The sequence below is a fragment of the Cydia fagiglandana genome, chromosome 21 (genome assembly GCF_963556715.1).
Source record: "Cydia fagiglandana chromosome 21, ilCydFagi1.1, whole genome shotgun sequence".
In the NCBI taxonomy this organism is placed as follows: domain Eukaryota; kingdom Metazoa; phylum Arthropoda; class Insecta; order Lepidoptera; family Tortricidae; genus Cydia; species Cydia fagiglandana.
In genome coordinates, this window is record NC_085952.1 from 15,427,460 (window position 1) to 15,443,276 (window position 15,817).

Consider the following 15,817-nt stretch of genomic DNA (forward strand, 5'->3'; position numbering starts at 1 on the left):
TATTTGATGTTATCCGAGACGTCGGAACGAACTGGAAGCGTCGAAAGCCTTGGACATTAAAATGTTTTCTTACTTTACGATTGGGCCATTTCCTGTTATATTAAGTGTAATTTAGCGATTATAAAGTAGATTAAGTGCTGACCAGGAAACATACAATTTTTAACAAGTGTTGCGATCTCGCAGTTTTAACTTAATAACGTTAATAGGGCTGTTAATAAAATATTACATGAACATGGAGTAGTTTACGCGTCGTAACCTACATGCGTAGATATTATCGCAACGCGTCAAGTGATTTGGTCTCCGCTCCGGTGCGGTAATAAAGGTAAACAGCGGTTAACTGACGGAGAAGCGAGGTCACGCGGTCAGCTCGCGGGTGCGATTACTCGGAGTACTCTCACCTGATCGATGCGGTAAATAACAATGCACTTACACGGAGAGGAAAACTCAGCAGAACTATAGGGACACTTGTCTAGACAAGTGGAAATCATTATAGAAATTGCCAATAGACACTTAAAAATGAAAAGAATAATCAAATGACTTTCCATTCAGACACGTTTTTACTTTTCGTTAGGTGTCGGGGCCACTTGGTTAACTCCGAGTTAGTTGGCTAACCCCGAAACGCGCAAGTGGCCCTAATCCGACAGGTCACTACCCTGGTTCGCAAGTAACTTGATTCCTTATGCTGCATAATATGAGTAATGGGCCACTGCACTCGATCGGCAGCATGCGATCAATATGTAATTATGTACTTTGAGACTATGTCATGTACGTACGTGGTAGTCGTAGGAAAACTAGTGAGGCGAGCGGCCGCGCGCCGGCGCGGAACGAACACGCTCCACGCCGCAAGGGCACCGTCCTCGGATTATAAAATAGATTAGCATTACCACACGTTAGATAACTCCGCTTTCCCTCATAACGTGCCCACAGTTTGCGTATAAATCCATATTTAAATACTCATTATGTGTCAGAATCAACAGATAGCACAATGGCTTTATTGAACCAGCGCGTCTCGCGTACGCTTGGGAATGTAACTTTCGTTTCCTCTTCAGACTGTTGAACTGCGTTGATCTGCTGATATTATCTAAACAGCGTGAGGGTGGCGATGGCGACCTAGCGAGGCGATGTGGCTCTGGGAGCAGTTATTAGCTTGTGAGATAGCTTACTTAATTATCACTTAACAAGCCAACAGCGTGTGTTCTCGCGGAAGCGGCTCGAGGAAGCATTTCCCTCGTAAATCGCATATGAGCATCGTTTCCCATTGTCTAGCGATTTCTCCGCGACATTATCGATTATTGGTTATTGTGAAAACTGAGAACATATATACTCTCGTAAAACTTTATGCGTACGATTTCATACGCCTCCGTATATTGTTTCGACCTTTGACTGTTATTATTGTTAAGAAACATTTAGAAATTTAATCGGCCTTTGTGCTGTCTGCTGTGTGTAATTACAACATTCCAATCTTTGGTCACACCGAAGCGCCACGTACCTTTAGTGTGAAAATCGCTTTGGTTACTCCAGTTTTACGAAATTTAATATTTTCGCCAAATAATGATATTGTGTAACTTTTTGCGAACCAGTCAGACCTAGCAATGCACGCACGAGAACTTTCCAAAGTTGCGAAACTTTCGACATGAGAAATTCTCGGTAACTTCTGAGAATGTTCTCGAGAACGAGAATTTATTTATTTATCGTTGTTTATACCATGAATATTCACGATAGTTTAGGTGTAGTCCTTACCCCCAGAAAATTCCGACTTTTGGTCATCCGCTTCCGGTCAGAAAAATGTATGACGGCCCGGCCAAACGGTCAGACTTAGCTGGGGGGTGCTCGACCAAATGTCATAGAGGGACCCTGGCAGTTTGTGACGCCGCCATTTTTTTTCAATATGGCCGACAATTTTTTTAACCTTTTTTAATTTTGTCTTAGCGCGCTGAAATTTTGGTCACGAAATCTCGGGGTCCCCTAGACACCTATGAAAAATTTTTTTTTGGAAAAATGCTACAATTGTGGGAAAACAGGCCACTTTTATTTTGTATGGCAACTTTTAAACGGTGCGTGATAGGTGGGGGGTGCTCGACCAAATGTCATAGAGGGCCCCTAGACAAAACAATCTGCATTAAAAAAAATCAAAATGGCCGACTTTTTTTTTAATTTTTTTCAAGTTGGTCCGAGCGCGCTGAGATTTGGCATGGCGGGAGATAGAGGCCTCTAGAATCTCTAGATTCTAATTAAACAAAAAAAAAATTTTGGAAAATATTGTCGAAAGTCGAAATGTTCTCTGATATACAGTGAGAATTTAAGCAACTTATTGGTAAATTTATCACATCAACAAAATAGCTAACTGTAATAGACAATAATATATGCATAAGAACATTTAGTTTTAAGTTATGCCTATTTAAACTTTATTTCAAGTATATTCTCTTGTTTAAACAATAATTTCCATGTTGCAGGAATGTTCTGAGAACATTCTCGAGAACGTTTCCGCTTTTTGGGAATGTTCTGCAATTTGTACATTGCTAGTCAGACCCAGTTCGACTCCCAGCATTGTGCAGCGGCGACGCCGGCGCCGGTATTATTCCCACTATTTACCTAACGTTTCATTCATGATAAACAGTAAAAGTATGACCCCTAAGAACTATAATAAAATATTAAGTTGGATAACTATGCTGACTGGAACGTTTGCTTTCGATTGGTAGAAGAAAATAACGGAGCCACAATAAAAGCTATTACTCTTGCGAGTAAAAGTTAAAGCGACACAGCACAACATACTTCATAAGTGTTGACAATATTAGACGCTTTTACAAACTATTAGATTGGCCTTTGTAAATGAACAACGGTTTCTTAGTCCAATATTAATTTATTGATTAAGTAAGAGGACACGAACTTACAGGAATACATGTTGGAGAGACAACCATAGATAAGAGAGAGAGCGAACACCGTTAGTGTTGCTATATGTAATATCTTCCCTTTTTTGAAAAGAGAAGACTACGATCTTAGGATCTAAATAAGGTAAGTAACATTTTAATTTATCTCTTAAAATCGTAGTCTTCTCTTTTCAAAAAAGGGAAGATATTACATATAGCAACACTAACGGTGTTCGCTCTACCAATTTACTCTACTACCAATTTCCAACCGTGGATGAGATCAAGTCAGACCTGGCGGGTGCAAAATTCTTCACCACGCTGGATGCCAACAAAGGGTTTTGGATGCTGCCACTGTCGGAAGCAGCTTCCAGGCTCTGCACATTTATTACGCCATTCGGTAGGTACTCTTTCACACGATTACCCTTCGGAATCAATGCTGCTCCAGAGATCTTCCATCGGGAAATGGTAAAAAGGTTTGACGACATCAAGAATGTAAAAATAATGATGGATGATTTCCTTATCTATGGCAAGACCATCGAGGAACATAATGAGACTCTAAAAAAGGTCTTAGAAAGAGCTCGTGAAATAAACATTAAGTTTAACAAAGGAAAATGTGTCATATGCGTTCCTGAAGTTAAGTATTTAGGACATATTTTCAGTAAGGAAGGTGTTAAGGTAGATCCAGCCAAAATTAAAGCCATCTGCGACCTGCCCAGCCCTGCATGCGTTAATGACCTGCAAAGGTTCATGGGTATGGTCAACTACCTTAGTCCTTTTATTCCCAATTTGTCTAAAGAAAATAGTCTTTTAAGAACTTTGTTATCAAAGGAAACAGAATGGTCCTGGTGGAGTCAGCATGAGGCTGAGTTTAATAATATTAAGAAGCTCATTAGTAGCGCCCCAGTGCTTACATACTATGATCAAACCAAGGAACTAACCATGTCAGTTGACGCATCAAAGGATGCTCTCGGTGCGGTTTTACTTCATTCCGGACAACCAATAGCATATGCATCTGCCTCACTAACTAAATGTCAACAAAATTATTCTCAAATAGAAAAAGAGGCTATGGCTATTCTATTCGGTTGTACTAAATCCCACTTCTGACACCATATTAGATTGGCCTTTGTAAATGAACAACGGTTTCTTAGTCCAATATTAATTTATTGATTAAGTAAGAGGACACGAACTTACAGGAATACATGTTGGAGAGACAACCATAGATAAGAGAGAGAGCGAACACCGTTAGTGTTGCTATATGTAATACAAACCACCTTACACGTTTTTCCAATATTCTTACAATGCTGACGATATCTACATATCAATCGTGCGATTGTACTGTTAGAGAAGTTAGTACTTTCTAGTCTATAATTTATCGCAGTTCTTAGCAGTTTTTAGTATCGTTGGCAATTTTCAAGATTCTTATCCAATAATCTAAGAAGTTATTTTTATTCCTGTTTTAATGTATTAAAGTACGATTGGACCTACTTTATTTTTATTTTATTTTATTTTATTTTATTTTAGTACATGGAAAACCAACAGCGCTATATATATCCAGAAATTACAATAGAATCACAGAGCCAATTATAGGTTCTCACTTATAGAAATATAATAAACTATAGAAAGTTTTTGCCCAACTTAGTTACACATACAAGTTCACAAAGCACAAGAACAGATGATCTGTATGTATATGATCTATGTTTACAAAAATAAATAAAGAGATGAAAACCTTTTACGGATAGTACACATTTAATAATGTACCGAGCCCTGACCTGCGCCAGAATTATTGTCACCCATGAAGTATCTAATTAATTTATTTTTTATTACTGGTATGCTATCACTATATATGTCAATATCACAATTTGTAAGAACTTTATTTAAACTCATGCCTGCCCTGCATATGAAGCTGTTTTTCCTATACCTAGTAGCAGCAGCTTGGTTATTACTAATGGGACGAAAATGCCTAAGCCTCCTTGACGGAACATTAAAATAGATCTTATTAAGCAAATTTGGACAATCTACATTACCTTTTATAATATTTACTAAGTAAACTATATCTGCAATTTCACGGCGCTTAACAAGTGGGATCAAATGATGTTTCTTACACAGCTTGAGGTAGTTGGTAGAACTATAATTAACTTGCATTTTGTAACAGAGAAATTTGACGAATTTTAACTGCAATCTCTCAACCCTATCAACATAAATTTGATATTGAGGATTCCATATCTGAGATGCGTATTCTAGTTTGCTTCTCACGTAAGCGCAATACAAGATTTTGAGAGTTTTGGGACGGGTAAAACAGATTGAACTACGCATTATAAAACCAAGTGACCTGGAAGCTTTACCTACTATACTATCAATGTGCTCACTAAAAATAAGTTTGGAGTCATGAATAATACCTAAATCTCTCATGATTGCTACTCGCTGAAGAATGTTATTTTTAAGTGAATATGGGGTATATATATTATTTGATTTACGAGAGAAGGTTACTGTAGAACATTTAGAGGGGTTTAAATCTAATTTGTTTGTGATACAATAGGTATCGAGTCTTCTTAGATCAGATTGTAGTGCATATGCATCAGCCGGTGAGGTAATTTTAGCAAAAATTTTCATGTCGTCCGCAAAGCTGAGTAACTTAGAGAACTGGAAGCAGGTACTTATGTCATTCACAAAAATGTTAAATAGAAGTGGGCCCAATATAGACCCTTGGGGGACTCCACTTGGTATAGATACCCAGCTCGACATGTAATTATTAATCACCACTGACTGACACCGATTTTTTATGTACGACTTAAACCATCTTAGAAGATCCCCTCTGATACCAATCAAATAAAGCTTAGATATTAAGATATCGTGATCAATACGATCGAAAGCTTTACTGTAATCTGTATAGATAACATCCACCTGATGACCATTGTCCATCGACTCAGAGATAAAGTCATTGAGTAAAGCCAGGTTAGACACTGTGGACCTACGTTGAATGAAGCCATGTTGAGTATCATCGATAGAATTTTTTAATGCTGACGAAATCTGCATGTGGACTATTCTTTCTAAAACCTTGGCCAAAATACACAATTTAGAAATCGGTCTGTAATTAGACACATCCGTTTTTGAACCTTTTTTTAAAACTGGAGTTATAAAAGCTGATTTCCAAATCGCAGGAACGGTACATTCCACGAATGACCGACGGAACAGTAGTGAAATGGGTTTGGTTAACGCTTTGGCACAGTTTATGTAAAAAAAGGCTGGCACCTGATCGGGGCCAGCTGATTTATTAGGATCGAGGCTTAGCAAGAGTTTGGTAACCAAGTCACTGTCAACAGAGATGCTGGCTATATCAATAGCCGTGTCGGTATAGTTAAGAGTGTTGTTAACTACAATGATTGGCGATTGAATGAATAACATGTTTGAGTTTGCAGGCCGGTGGCTGGCGTGCTGATGAGCTACTCCCGCGGGTGCGCCACGCTGCTGGCCCTGATGACGGACGGCAAGGGTCCGGCGCCGGCCGGCGCGGAGCCGGAGCCGGGCCCGGAGCCGGAGCCGGCGCCGGTCCCGCCGCGCTCGCCGCCCGACTCGGCCAGCGACGGCTACCACTCCGACAGCGACCACTCGCACCCCGCCCCCGACAGGTACGTGGCGACCCCTCCGGCGCGGCCTCGGACCCGGACCTCAAATATAACGTGACACATCGACTTTCCTATATGGTGACAAATGATAATATGATGATCCTTCCGGCCGGTTTCGACCAAGGCGACCACTTCGACTCCTAGTTAGCTCGGCGCTCGTGCGCCCGAATATGGTTGACGTAGGCGATCTTTGATAAATAAGTGTGTTACAATATATTTGGTTACTTTTGCCTGTACCTACTAGGTATTTATTTGATGCTGACTATATCAGAAGTCCGAGTGTTTCACATGGTTTCACTCGATAGCCGATCGACCGATGTGAACTCGGCTGTATGCGGATGTAGGTATTGTATGTGATGCGTGTCGCAGGAGCAGCGCGGTGGCGGGCGCGGTGGCGGCGTACGGCGAGGCGTGGGCGGGCGCGGCGGCGCGCTGGCTGCCCGCGCTCGCCGACCTGCCCGCGCTGCGCCGCGCGCCGGCGCTGCCGCACAAGATCGTCTTCTCCGTGGTCGTGGTGAGTGTACCTGCTTGTTCTAGGTACGAGGGTCTACTCTAAAGGGCGATACCGAGATTCCAATCGTCTATTTATAACTTGTAGCGGGGTCGTACGAGGAATCTGACTTACTTATTAGATAAATTACAGTCGGACAAAATAAATCGTTACGTCTCTTTGCCGCGAACATTTTGTAAGGCTACGAGTATACGTATACTGATTCTATATAAAATATGACAAAACTTAGTAGGATAAGTTTGAACGGAAATGTTTTTTTTTGTGATTTGTACGTGTACGTATACAAATTGAAAACTAAGGTGCTAATATTCGTAAACCCGATATAAAATACCTTATAACTGTTACGACGTCTATTTAATACTTTATGATTAATGCGTTTCAGTTATCGTTCCGCGCGGCGATAAGTCTGCGCGACAAACGACTGGCCGAGGTGAAGGCGCTCCTGGGCGCGGACGACCCCCCGCACGCCGCGCAGGCGACGGCGGGGGAGGACAGCGGCTCCGAGGGCGCGGGGGCGGAGGACGAGGCGCTGGCGCGGCTGACGGCGGCCGCCACGAGCGTGCTGCGGGCGAGGGCGCACGCAGCGTCGCTGCACGACGCCGAGCGGACTGTCGTCACACAGGTGCCTATATCCATATCCTACACATCACAAAACAACTGAATCGTTCACGTTTTAATAACCGCTTTCCGTTATACGTCCGTATTCTTTTATGTCCTTGTTTATTTTATTCGACCGCTTGCATTCGGCACCCGGATTAGTCGAAATGTAGAGACCGTGCCAGAGGAGAGAGACCTTTATCTCGACACGGAGACTGATCAGCCTTGGTTGTAGGTGGCGAGCACGCTGCGCGAGTACACGGGGCTGGCGGAGAGCGCGGCGCTGCGCGCGCTAACGGCGGCTTGCTGTCGCGCCGCCTGGAGGCTGGTGCTGGCCGCGCCGCAGCTGCGGCTCGACACCGACTTCACCGCCAGTCAGTACCTCTCTTATAGCACGAGGCGGTCAGGCACTGTACCTCGCCTAAATTCTGAATGAAAATACTTGTTTCAAAGCGGACCAGCTGTAAATCAAGTATAATTTCTGATTTAAGATTTGCTAATGTGTGTTGCAGCACGCTTCGACCCCGAGAAGCACGTGGTGTGGGTGGCGGGCGCGGGGCGCGCGGCGGCGGCGGGCGGCGCGCGCGGGCAGCCCATCCGCAGCTTCGTGTGGCCCGCGCTGCTCGACCACCAGCGCGTGCTGTTCCGCGCCGTCGTGCTGGTGTGACGGCTGACGGCCCAGGGCCGAGTTCCGTTTGTATTCAACGCACGGAGCATGGTGCGTTGATTACTTACACCGTAGACAGGCTACTTCGAGCTCCTTGCCGTTGTCCGAGCGGCACCTCTCGAAGTCCAGAACTGTCAAAATGGAGGCTGCCTCGTTTGTTATTGGTTAAGGCACGTGTATTGTACAGTCGACGTCAAAGAGATCTTTACGACTAATGTTACAAAAAATTATTTACATTACTTTATTGTCATAGCATTTAGGTCGTGTAAACATTTTTTTGTTACTTTGGCTGTCAATTTCTCTTTGACGTCGACTGTACCTATATTGTATTGTACTGTGTGTTGAGAACAATGTGATGATCAATCGACAAACTTTTTTGAAACTGTGGAATGTCGAAACACCAAATACAACGTTTAAAATAGTATATTCTTATAAGACGACTTCTTAAAATACAATAAACTCGTTTCTAGTTTGATTAAATATTTATTTAGTTTTAAGTGTTGTACATTGTAATATTAAGAACAATAAAAATATTCGTTATAACGAACGCTTTTATAATTTTTCAACCTTAAAACGTTGAGTGAAACTAGTTAGATGCTTTTTAATATAAATCTTCTCTAAAGTAGAGTTTGCATTGTAACAAATTTTATTCCATGAGATTAAAAGAAAGAACAACATCTTATTACATACCGTAGTGGCCAACACTCTACCCAAATAGATTACTTTCTTCTAAGGAGGAGTAAATTACAGTCGGCTAAGGACTGCAAAGTAGTACCCAGTGAGAGCCTAACTAGAAACTTCCCAGCATAGGTTACTGATTCTAGACTTAAATCTTAAAGTACAACACTTGCAAAAGAACTCGAAGCCCCCACCTAGAACGAAATGGCATGGATTGAGGAACAGAGATTTAGCTGAAGAATTTAGGAAACGAATAGTCGATAAGATGGTAGGAATGGGTGATATGGCAGAGATGAGAGTGAATGATTGCTGGAATGAAATGGCAGTATGTTTAAGAAGTGTAGCGAGGGATGTTTTTGGGGAAACAACAGGGAAAGGGAAGATTGATAGGGATACATGGTGGTGGAATGAAGATGTGCGAATGGTTCTGAAAGAAAAGAAGAATGCTTTTAAAGAATGGAAGAGTGTGGAAGAGGGTAACGATAGAGAGAAAGGAATCAAGAGATCAGCTTATCTTACAAGTAAAAAGATAGCAAAGAAAGCAGTTGCAATCGCAAAGGCCAAGGTACAAGATAAATTGTACGATTTCCTGGAGAGCCCACAAGGCCAAAAAGATCTGTACAGAATAGCAAGAGAGAGAGAGAGAAGAATGCAAGAGATATAAATCATATTAAATGTATGAGAGACGAAGCAGGAAAGATTTTGACGGATGACAAGAGCATAAAAGAACGCTGGAAGAACTACTTCAATAAACTTATGAACGAAGAAAATGACTGGAGTGGAGTGCTAGAAAATGTTAGAAGTAACATTGGTATGGTGAGGGAGATCACTGTAGAAGAAGTAAAAATGGCTGTGCAAGGTATGAAGAATGGGAAAGCGGTTGGGCCAGATGGTATACCTGTGGAAGTATGGAAGTTTCTGAAAGCGGATGGATGGAAGTGGCTGACTTTATTCTTCAATAAGTTGTTGCAAGAAGAGGCGATCCCTGATGAATGGTGCAACAGTTCACTGGTGCCCGTTTTTAAAAATAAGGGTCATGTACAGGATTGCAACAACTATAGGGGAATAAAGCTCATGTCACATAGTATGAAGATATGGGAAAAAGTGGTAGCGAGACGAATGAGAGAAGAAAGTGAGGTAACACAGAACCAGTTTGGGTTTATGCCGGGCCGGGGAACTACGGACGCCATATTTGCACTTCGCCAACTGTGCGAAAAATACAGACTTGCGCAAAAGAACTTGCACATGGTGTTCGTGGACTTGGAAAAGGCATACGATAGAGTACCCCGTAAGGTTCTGTGGTGGTGTATGAGAGAGAAGGGAATGCCAGAGAAGTATGTACGGCTTGTTCAGGCGATGTATGACAGAGCCAGTACTCACGTCAGGTCGGAAGCAGGAGTAACCGACAAGTTCAATGTGGCGGTAGGTTTACACCAGGGGTCGGCCTTAAGCCCGTATTTGTTCCTCCTGGTTATGGATGCTCTGACATCGAACATACAGGAGGAGGCACCTTGGTGTATGCTGTTTGCCGACGACATTGTTCTTGTCGGAGAAAATGCACTTGAAGTCCAGAGCAGGCTGGGAAAATGGCAAGAAAAGCTGGAAAGCGTGGGACTCAAAATAAGCAGAACCAAAACGGAGCACATGTTCTGCGATTTCGGTGGTCCATCCAGTTTTTCCCATATTGCCTTAAACGGTGTATCCCTACCAGTCTGCTCTGACTTCCGGTACCTTGGGTCATTGATCCAAGGTGACGGAAACATCGACCGAGACGTGAAAAATAGAATAAATGCGGGATGGATGAAATGGCGACAGGTCTCTGGAACAACTTGCGATCCACGAATGCCCCTTAAGCTTAAGGGGAAAATATATAGAACGATCGTGAGACCTGTTGTAATGTATGGATCAGAATGCTGGGCGACGAAAGTAGCGGATGAAAGAAGAGTGCATGCAGCGGAAATGAGAATGCTGAGATGGATGTGTGGAGTGATGAGAAAGGATCGGATTAAGAATGAGTATATAAGAGGAAGTTTGAAAGTAGCTCCAGTGACGGAGAAAATGAGGAGTGCTAGGTTGTCGTGGTATGGGCATGTAATGAGGAGGGATGAATGCCATATAGGCAAAAGAATGTTAGGGATGAATGTTGATGGACGGAGAGCGTATGGTAGACCCAAGAAACGATGGATGGATTGTGTGAAAGAGGATATGAGAAAGAAAGGAGTGAGTGCTGAGGACACGAAAGACAGAGGAGAATGGAAGAGAAAAACATGTTGTGCCGACCCCACATAACGTGGGATAAGGGCAGGGGAAAGAAGAAGAAGATTTGGCTTAAAAATGGCCTAGCATCCAATTCATGAAATCCTAAAATCTTCCAACCCCATATTAGCAATAAATATTAAGGGCATCCAAAGGTAAGTTTTTGGAGACTGTTTCCAAGATTGTGATGATGCGATGCAATAAGATAACGTCCACTCTGATAATAATTCCACTAAGTAATAGACCATGGCACCATGGCAGTCGCTTCTATGATGCGGTTAAAGAGTTTAAAGACGGTCGTCGTGCTGTACCTATGGCGTATGGGCCGACGTTTCCGCGGAACAGTGCACGCTGAACGATGGCATTTCTTACAATGATCTTATTCTCTACGATTTATCGCACGAATTTGATGAAACCAAAACTGTCTATTGGCTGGAAATGATTAATGAAACCCTTCACATTTACCGAGAAAATAGAAGGAAATAGAGAATATGGATTGCAAGAAATCATAATAGAAACAGATGTACAGTTATTGTGCATAATTATTTTCCATCGTATTTTCACGGGAAACGTACGTACAAAAAGTACTGACGTTGACTGAAGTAACATGACTAAATAATACGACAGCAAATGTGTTCGAAGTGGATGAGCACGGCGGCAAGCGGGAGATTTCTCGGAGACATACCCGTCCACAAGCTGCTCGTGCCGTTAGTAGTTTCTTATTAATCAATCATACGGCTTGCGTATAAAATACAGTGTAACGGTAAAAAAATACTGTTCGATAGTAACATGAACGGACACTACTACAGCCCTCTAGCGACGAATAGATAAACTAAAACGCCTACCCGCCGAAGTCCAGCTTAAGCCCCCCATTCACACTCCTACGTTGTAGTCCGCCTCGCAATTCCTCCATTGTTTGTTGGAGTGATTGGGTGATTTTTGGTACCACAATCAGCGATTGTCTTTATAAAGTTAAAAAAAAATGGCGCGCACTGTTGTCATACGTCATACACGGTAGTCCGCAACGTAGGACGATAACCCACACTCAACCCTACGCGGCGGACTACAGCGGTGGGCGGGGCTTGCAGGATTTGTAGGACACAAGAGGCACCCTACTTGGGTGTTGTAGGACGGCACGTAGTCCGCGACTCCCATACACAATCCTACCCAATGAGGCGGACTACAAGGTAGAAGTGTGAATGGGGGACTTTCCAGAGAGCCAGCCCATTCATTGAAAATAATACAAGCACAACAGACGAAACACGGAACAATTTCGGGGGAAGTCTATATGTTTTCACGGGCGGAAATTATGAAGAAAGTCGAGAAACTTAATGAAAACACCATGCACTAGCGCCCTCCAGCCACGAGAGGCAAAACATTAAAAGGCATCCGCTGGGCAACAGATGTCACTAGTAAACTAGTAACAGGCATAGACGTGCGTGCCTTATCCTAATTTGTAAGAACAAAGTTTCATAGCAATCATCATATACATTTTACTTTTTTTTTTCTATTATTTAGATACAGAGTATAGCTGAAATCTCTTAAATTTTATAGGTACCTATTTAGTTTTTAATGTGTTATTCCGCCATTCAAATAGATAAAGACCAATTACAAGCTGCCACTAGAGGGCACTTATCATTGAAACCGCCACAAATAGAACGCGCTATTAAGATTTTTCTACATATAACCTAGCCATTCGACGAAAAGAGTGGTTAGGTTAGGTTTTGAGTTAGGTTGGGGTGCTACGGACAGGAAACCTCCCAGAGCGCCAGGTCCCTTCTCATTCCTCTTGATCTAATTGATCCGGGGGTAAGGGAAGGGTTCTTGGACGGTGCACCCCGGGGGCAACGGTAAATAATCTCTTGATTTTCAAGTGATTCCTTACCGGTGCTGCCAATGTCCTGTCGTGGGGGGGTTGAGGGGGTTCCGCACAGGGTGTCCTCTCAATTAGGGAGAGTTCACCCGAGTGTGTGCTGGAGGGGGCCTTCGGGCCGGGCGGCTACGGTCGCGGATGGGGCCTTCGGGCCGGGCGCCTTTGGGCGCGTGAGGGCACAGGAATGCCGCTGACCTGTATAAAACTGCGGTCCCCGTAACCGTCTAGGCAGAGGGCCTATGATGATGGCCGGGGGGGTTGCCACTGCTGGCCGGCGCCGGCATGGTGGCCACGAGGATGACCACCTCTATAAAAAATCGCTAAGACAACCTGAGGAGGTGGAACCCGGGGTTTTTCCATCTCCTCCCGGCGTGGAGGTTGTCATGAGGGATCAGTGTGTGGTGTCGCCCTGCATACTACCTTCGAGAGGGGGAGCTTCGGCTCCAGGGCCTTCGGGTCCAAGGAGGGGACAGCCTCGGCTGTCGGCAGCAGGCGGTGTTCGCGGTAGAATGCTCTGCGATTCCGTGTTCACCGTCACTATTGCTGCGAGACGGGCATACCGTGGAGGGTTTAGTCGGTATTTGGCCCCTTGGCCACGAGTCCGACATATCCGTCCTAGTTCCCCGGCTAGGCGGAATGCCTAAATGCATTACTCCACGTAAAAAAAAAAAAAAAGGTTTTGAGTTAGGTTAGGTTTTGAGTTAGGTTAGGTTTTGAGTTAGGTTAGGTTTTGAGTTAGGTTAGGTTTTGAGTTAGGTTAGGATTTGAGTTAGGTTAGGATTTGAGTTAGGTTAGGATTTGAGTTAGGTTAGGTTTTGAGTTAGGTTAGGTTTTGAGTTAGGTTAGGTTTTGAGTTAGGTTAGGTTTTGAGTTAGGTTAGGTTTTGAGTTAGGTTAGGTTTTGAGTTAGGTTAGGTTTTGAGTTAGGTTAGGTTTTGAGTTAGGTTAGGTTAGGTTAGGTTAGGTTAGGTTAGGTTTTTTTTTTTTTTTTTTTATGATTGTTGCAGATAGTTTGATTACTATCTGCTTCTTTGATCCCCGGACATTTATCCGAGACTTTTTCTGCAGTTTGATTGCTTGCTATATTTATTTTAATTTTTATTATTTATGCTTTATTATTTACGTTCATTTTAAATTTACTGTTTTTTTAAAATTATCGGTTTTAAAGTTTCTAAGTAATTATTATCTTTATTATTTTTGGCAACTTATATGTTTACTTTCTTATTTTTATGCATTTATTTCTGTGTTTTATTTTATCTTATTATTTTGTCTGATTTATGATTAATTTTACTGGTCTGTTTTTGCCCACGGAGCAGTACTTCCATTTTGTGCACATACTTTTCTCATTATCGTTCGGCAGTATTTTTAGAAGAATATCAGGTCGACGTGGTTCTACTCTCCGGAGTGTTTTGTAGATTCTGTCCCAAAGATTGTCTCTTTCCGCTGTTGTACAAAACTTCTTCCAGCTTTCCGTTTGCGCTGCGTTTGCTGTATTAAGAAATTCCTCTCTAGCTTTCAAATATTCAGTCACAACACTTTCTCTTCTTTGCGGGGCAGCACAACGAATGCGCCTTTTGCAGGTCATCATATGATCCCGTTTCCTTCTAACTTCCTCTGTCCACCATGGTGGTTTCAGCCGAAATTTGGAGTGTCCTCGTCGCGGTATAGTGGTATCGCATGCCTCCGCGATAGCTTCCGAGTATGACTTCACTGCTATTTCTGCCTCTTCTGCAGTATTTATTGATAGTGTCTCCGCATTTCCCAGGCCATGTGTTTCAAGTTGGTGCTTCAGAGCGTCATCAAACTCACTCCAGTCAGCCTTGGCAGTATTGTAGATACGGGTCGTGATTGGCGGTGGAAAAGGGGGCATGACAGCAGTTATGGTCATGATGATTGCACTATGGTCAGAGGAAGTGAGTTCAGGCATGACTTTCCATTCTGTTACTCGGCGTGCAATTGGAGTAGTACAAACTGTTACGTCTACCCTACTTTCATAAGCACGATCTCCTCGGCAAACTTGGAATGTGGGCTCCATACCTTCATTTAGTATCTGCAGGTCTAGCTCATGGAACAAAGATACCAACTCTTCGCCTCTGTCATCGGTTCTCGAGCTACCCCACCATACATTCCAGGCATTGAAGTCGCCGCCCAATAGTAAGTTTGGTGTCTCTTGCAACAGTTTAGTTGCTACTCCTCTCAGCTGTACAAGTAGTGGTTCAATAGGATTATTTGGCTCAAAGTATGCTGAAATCATTGCATATTTTCCTTCCTCTGAACCAACTACTGCTGCTGCGATATTTGGTGTCTGCAGACTGGGGTTTATTTCGACATTGAGTCTGGAATCTGTTATTACTACTGCAGCCTTATTAGGTGATTCTCTAGTTGCTCCACTAGCTTGTACGATTCTGGCGTTTTGGAGAGAGGCGAGTTCACCTGTTGCGCCCACGTAAGGTTCTTGCAATAGTAGGATGGAAGTTTTATAAATGCCCGCCTTTATAAAAATCTCTGTGGTTGCCAGTCTTGCTCGCTGTAAGTTGGCTTGCATTACTTTTGCCGGGACGCCCTTAACAATATGCAACGCGAGATCTAGCTAATACATCCCATCGGCGACGAACTGGGCAGGCAGAATCCAAGGCCGTGTGTGCACATTCATTCGGCAGTTTTTTGTCACGTCTGCAATTGATGCAATACGGTGCCTCTCCTCTTGCCGCGCGGTCGCATTGTGTACGGAGATGCTCACCACCGC

General features: G+C 43.2%; 3 protein-coding genes across 4 annotated transcripts in view; all 3 read left to right on the forward strand.

Moving 5' to 3' along the window:
• LOC134675096 (uncharacterized) overlaps window positions 1–8,301 on the forward strand; it is a 32,416-nt gene extending 24,115 nt beyond the window's left edge. Inside the window, exons 4-8 of the mRNA XM_063533254.1 lie at window positions 6,284–6,493; window positions 6,860–7,004; window positions 7,384–7,623; window positions 7,834–7,972; window positions 8,111–8,301. Coding sequence (XP_063389324.1) covers window positions 6,284–6,493; window positions 6,860–7,004; window positions 7,384–7,623; window positions 7,834–7,972; window positions 8,111–8,265 — 889 coding nt within the window. The 3' untranslated portion in view covers window positions 8,266–8,301. The remainder of the gene's footprint in view (window positions 1–6,283; window positions 6,494–6,859; window positions 7,005–7,383; window positions 7,624–7,833; window positions 7,973–8,110) is intronic.
• Window positions 1–15,817, forward strand: part of LOC134675239 (nucleoplasmin-like protein) — a 201,149-nt gene that overhangs the window by 167,879 nt on the left and 17,453 nt on the right. The window lies entirely within an intron of this gene.
• On the forward strand, window positions 9,218–9,607 carry LOC134674986 (uncharacterized). Its single transcript, XM_063533131.1, has one exon. It carries the CDS (start codon window positions 9,218–9,220, stop codon window positions 9,605–9,607), a length of 390 nt encoding a protein of 129 aa, XP_063389201.1.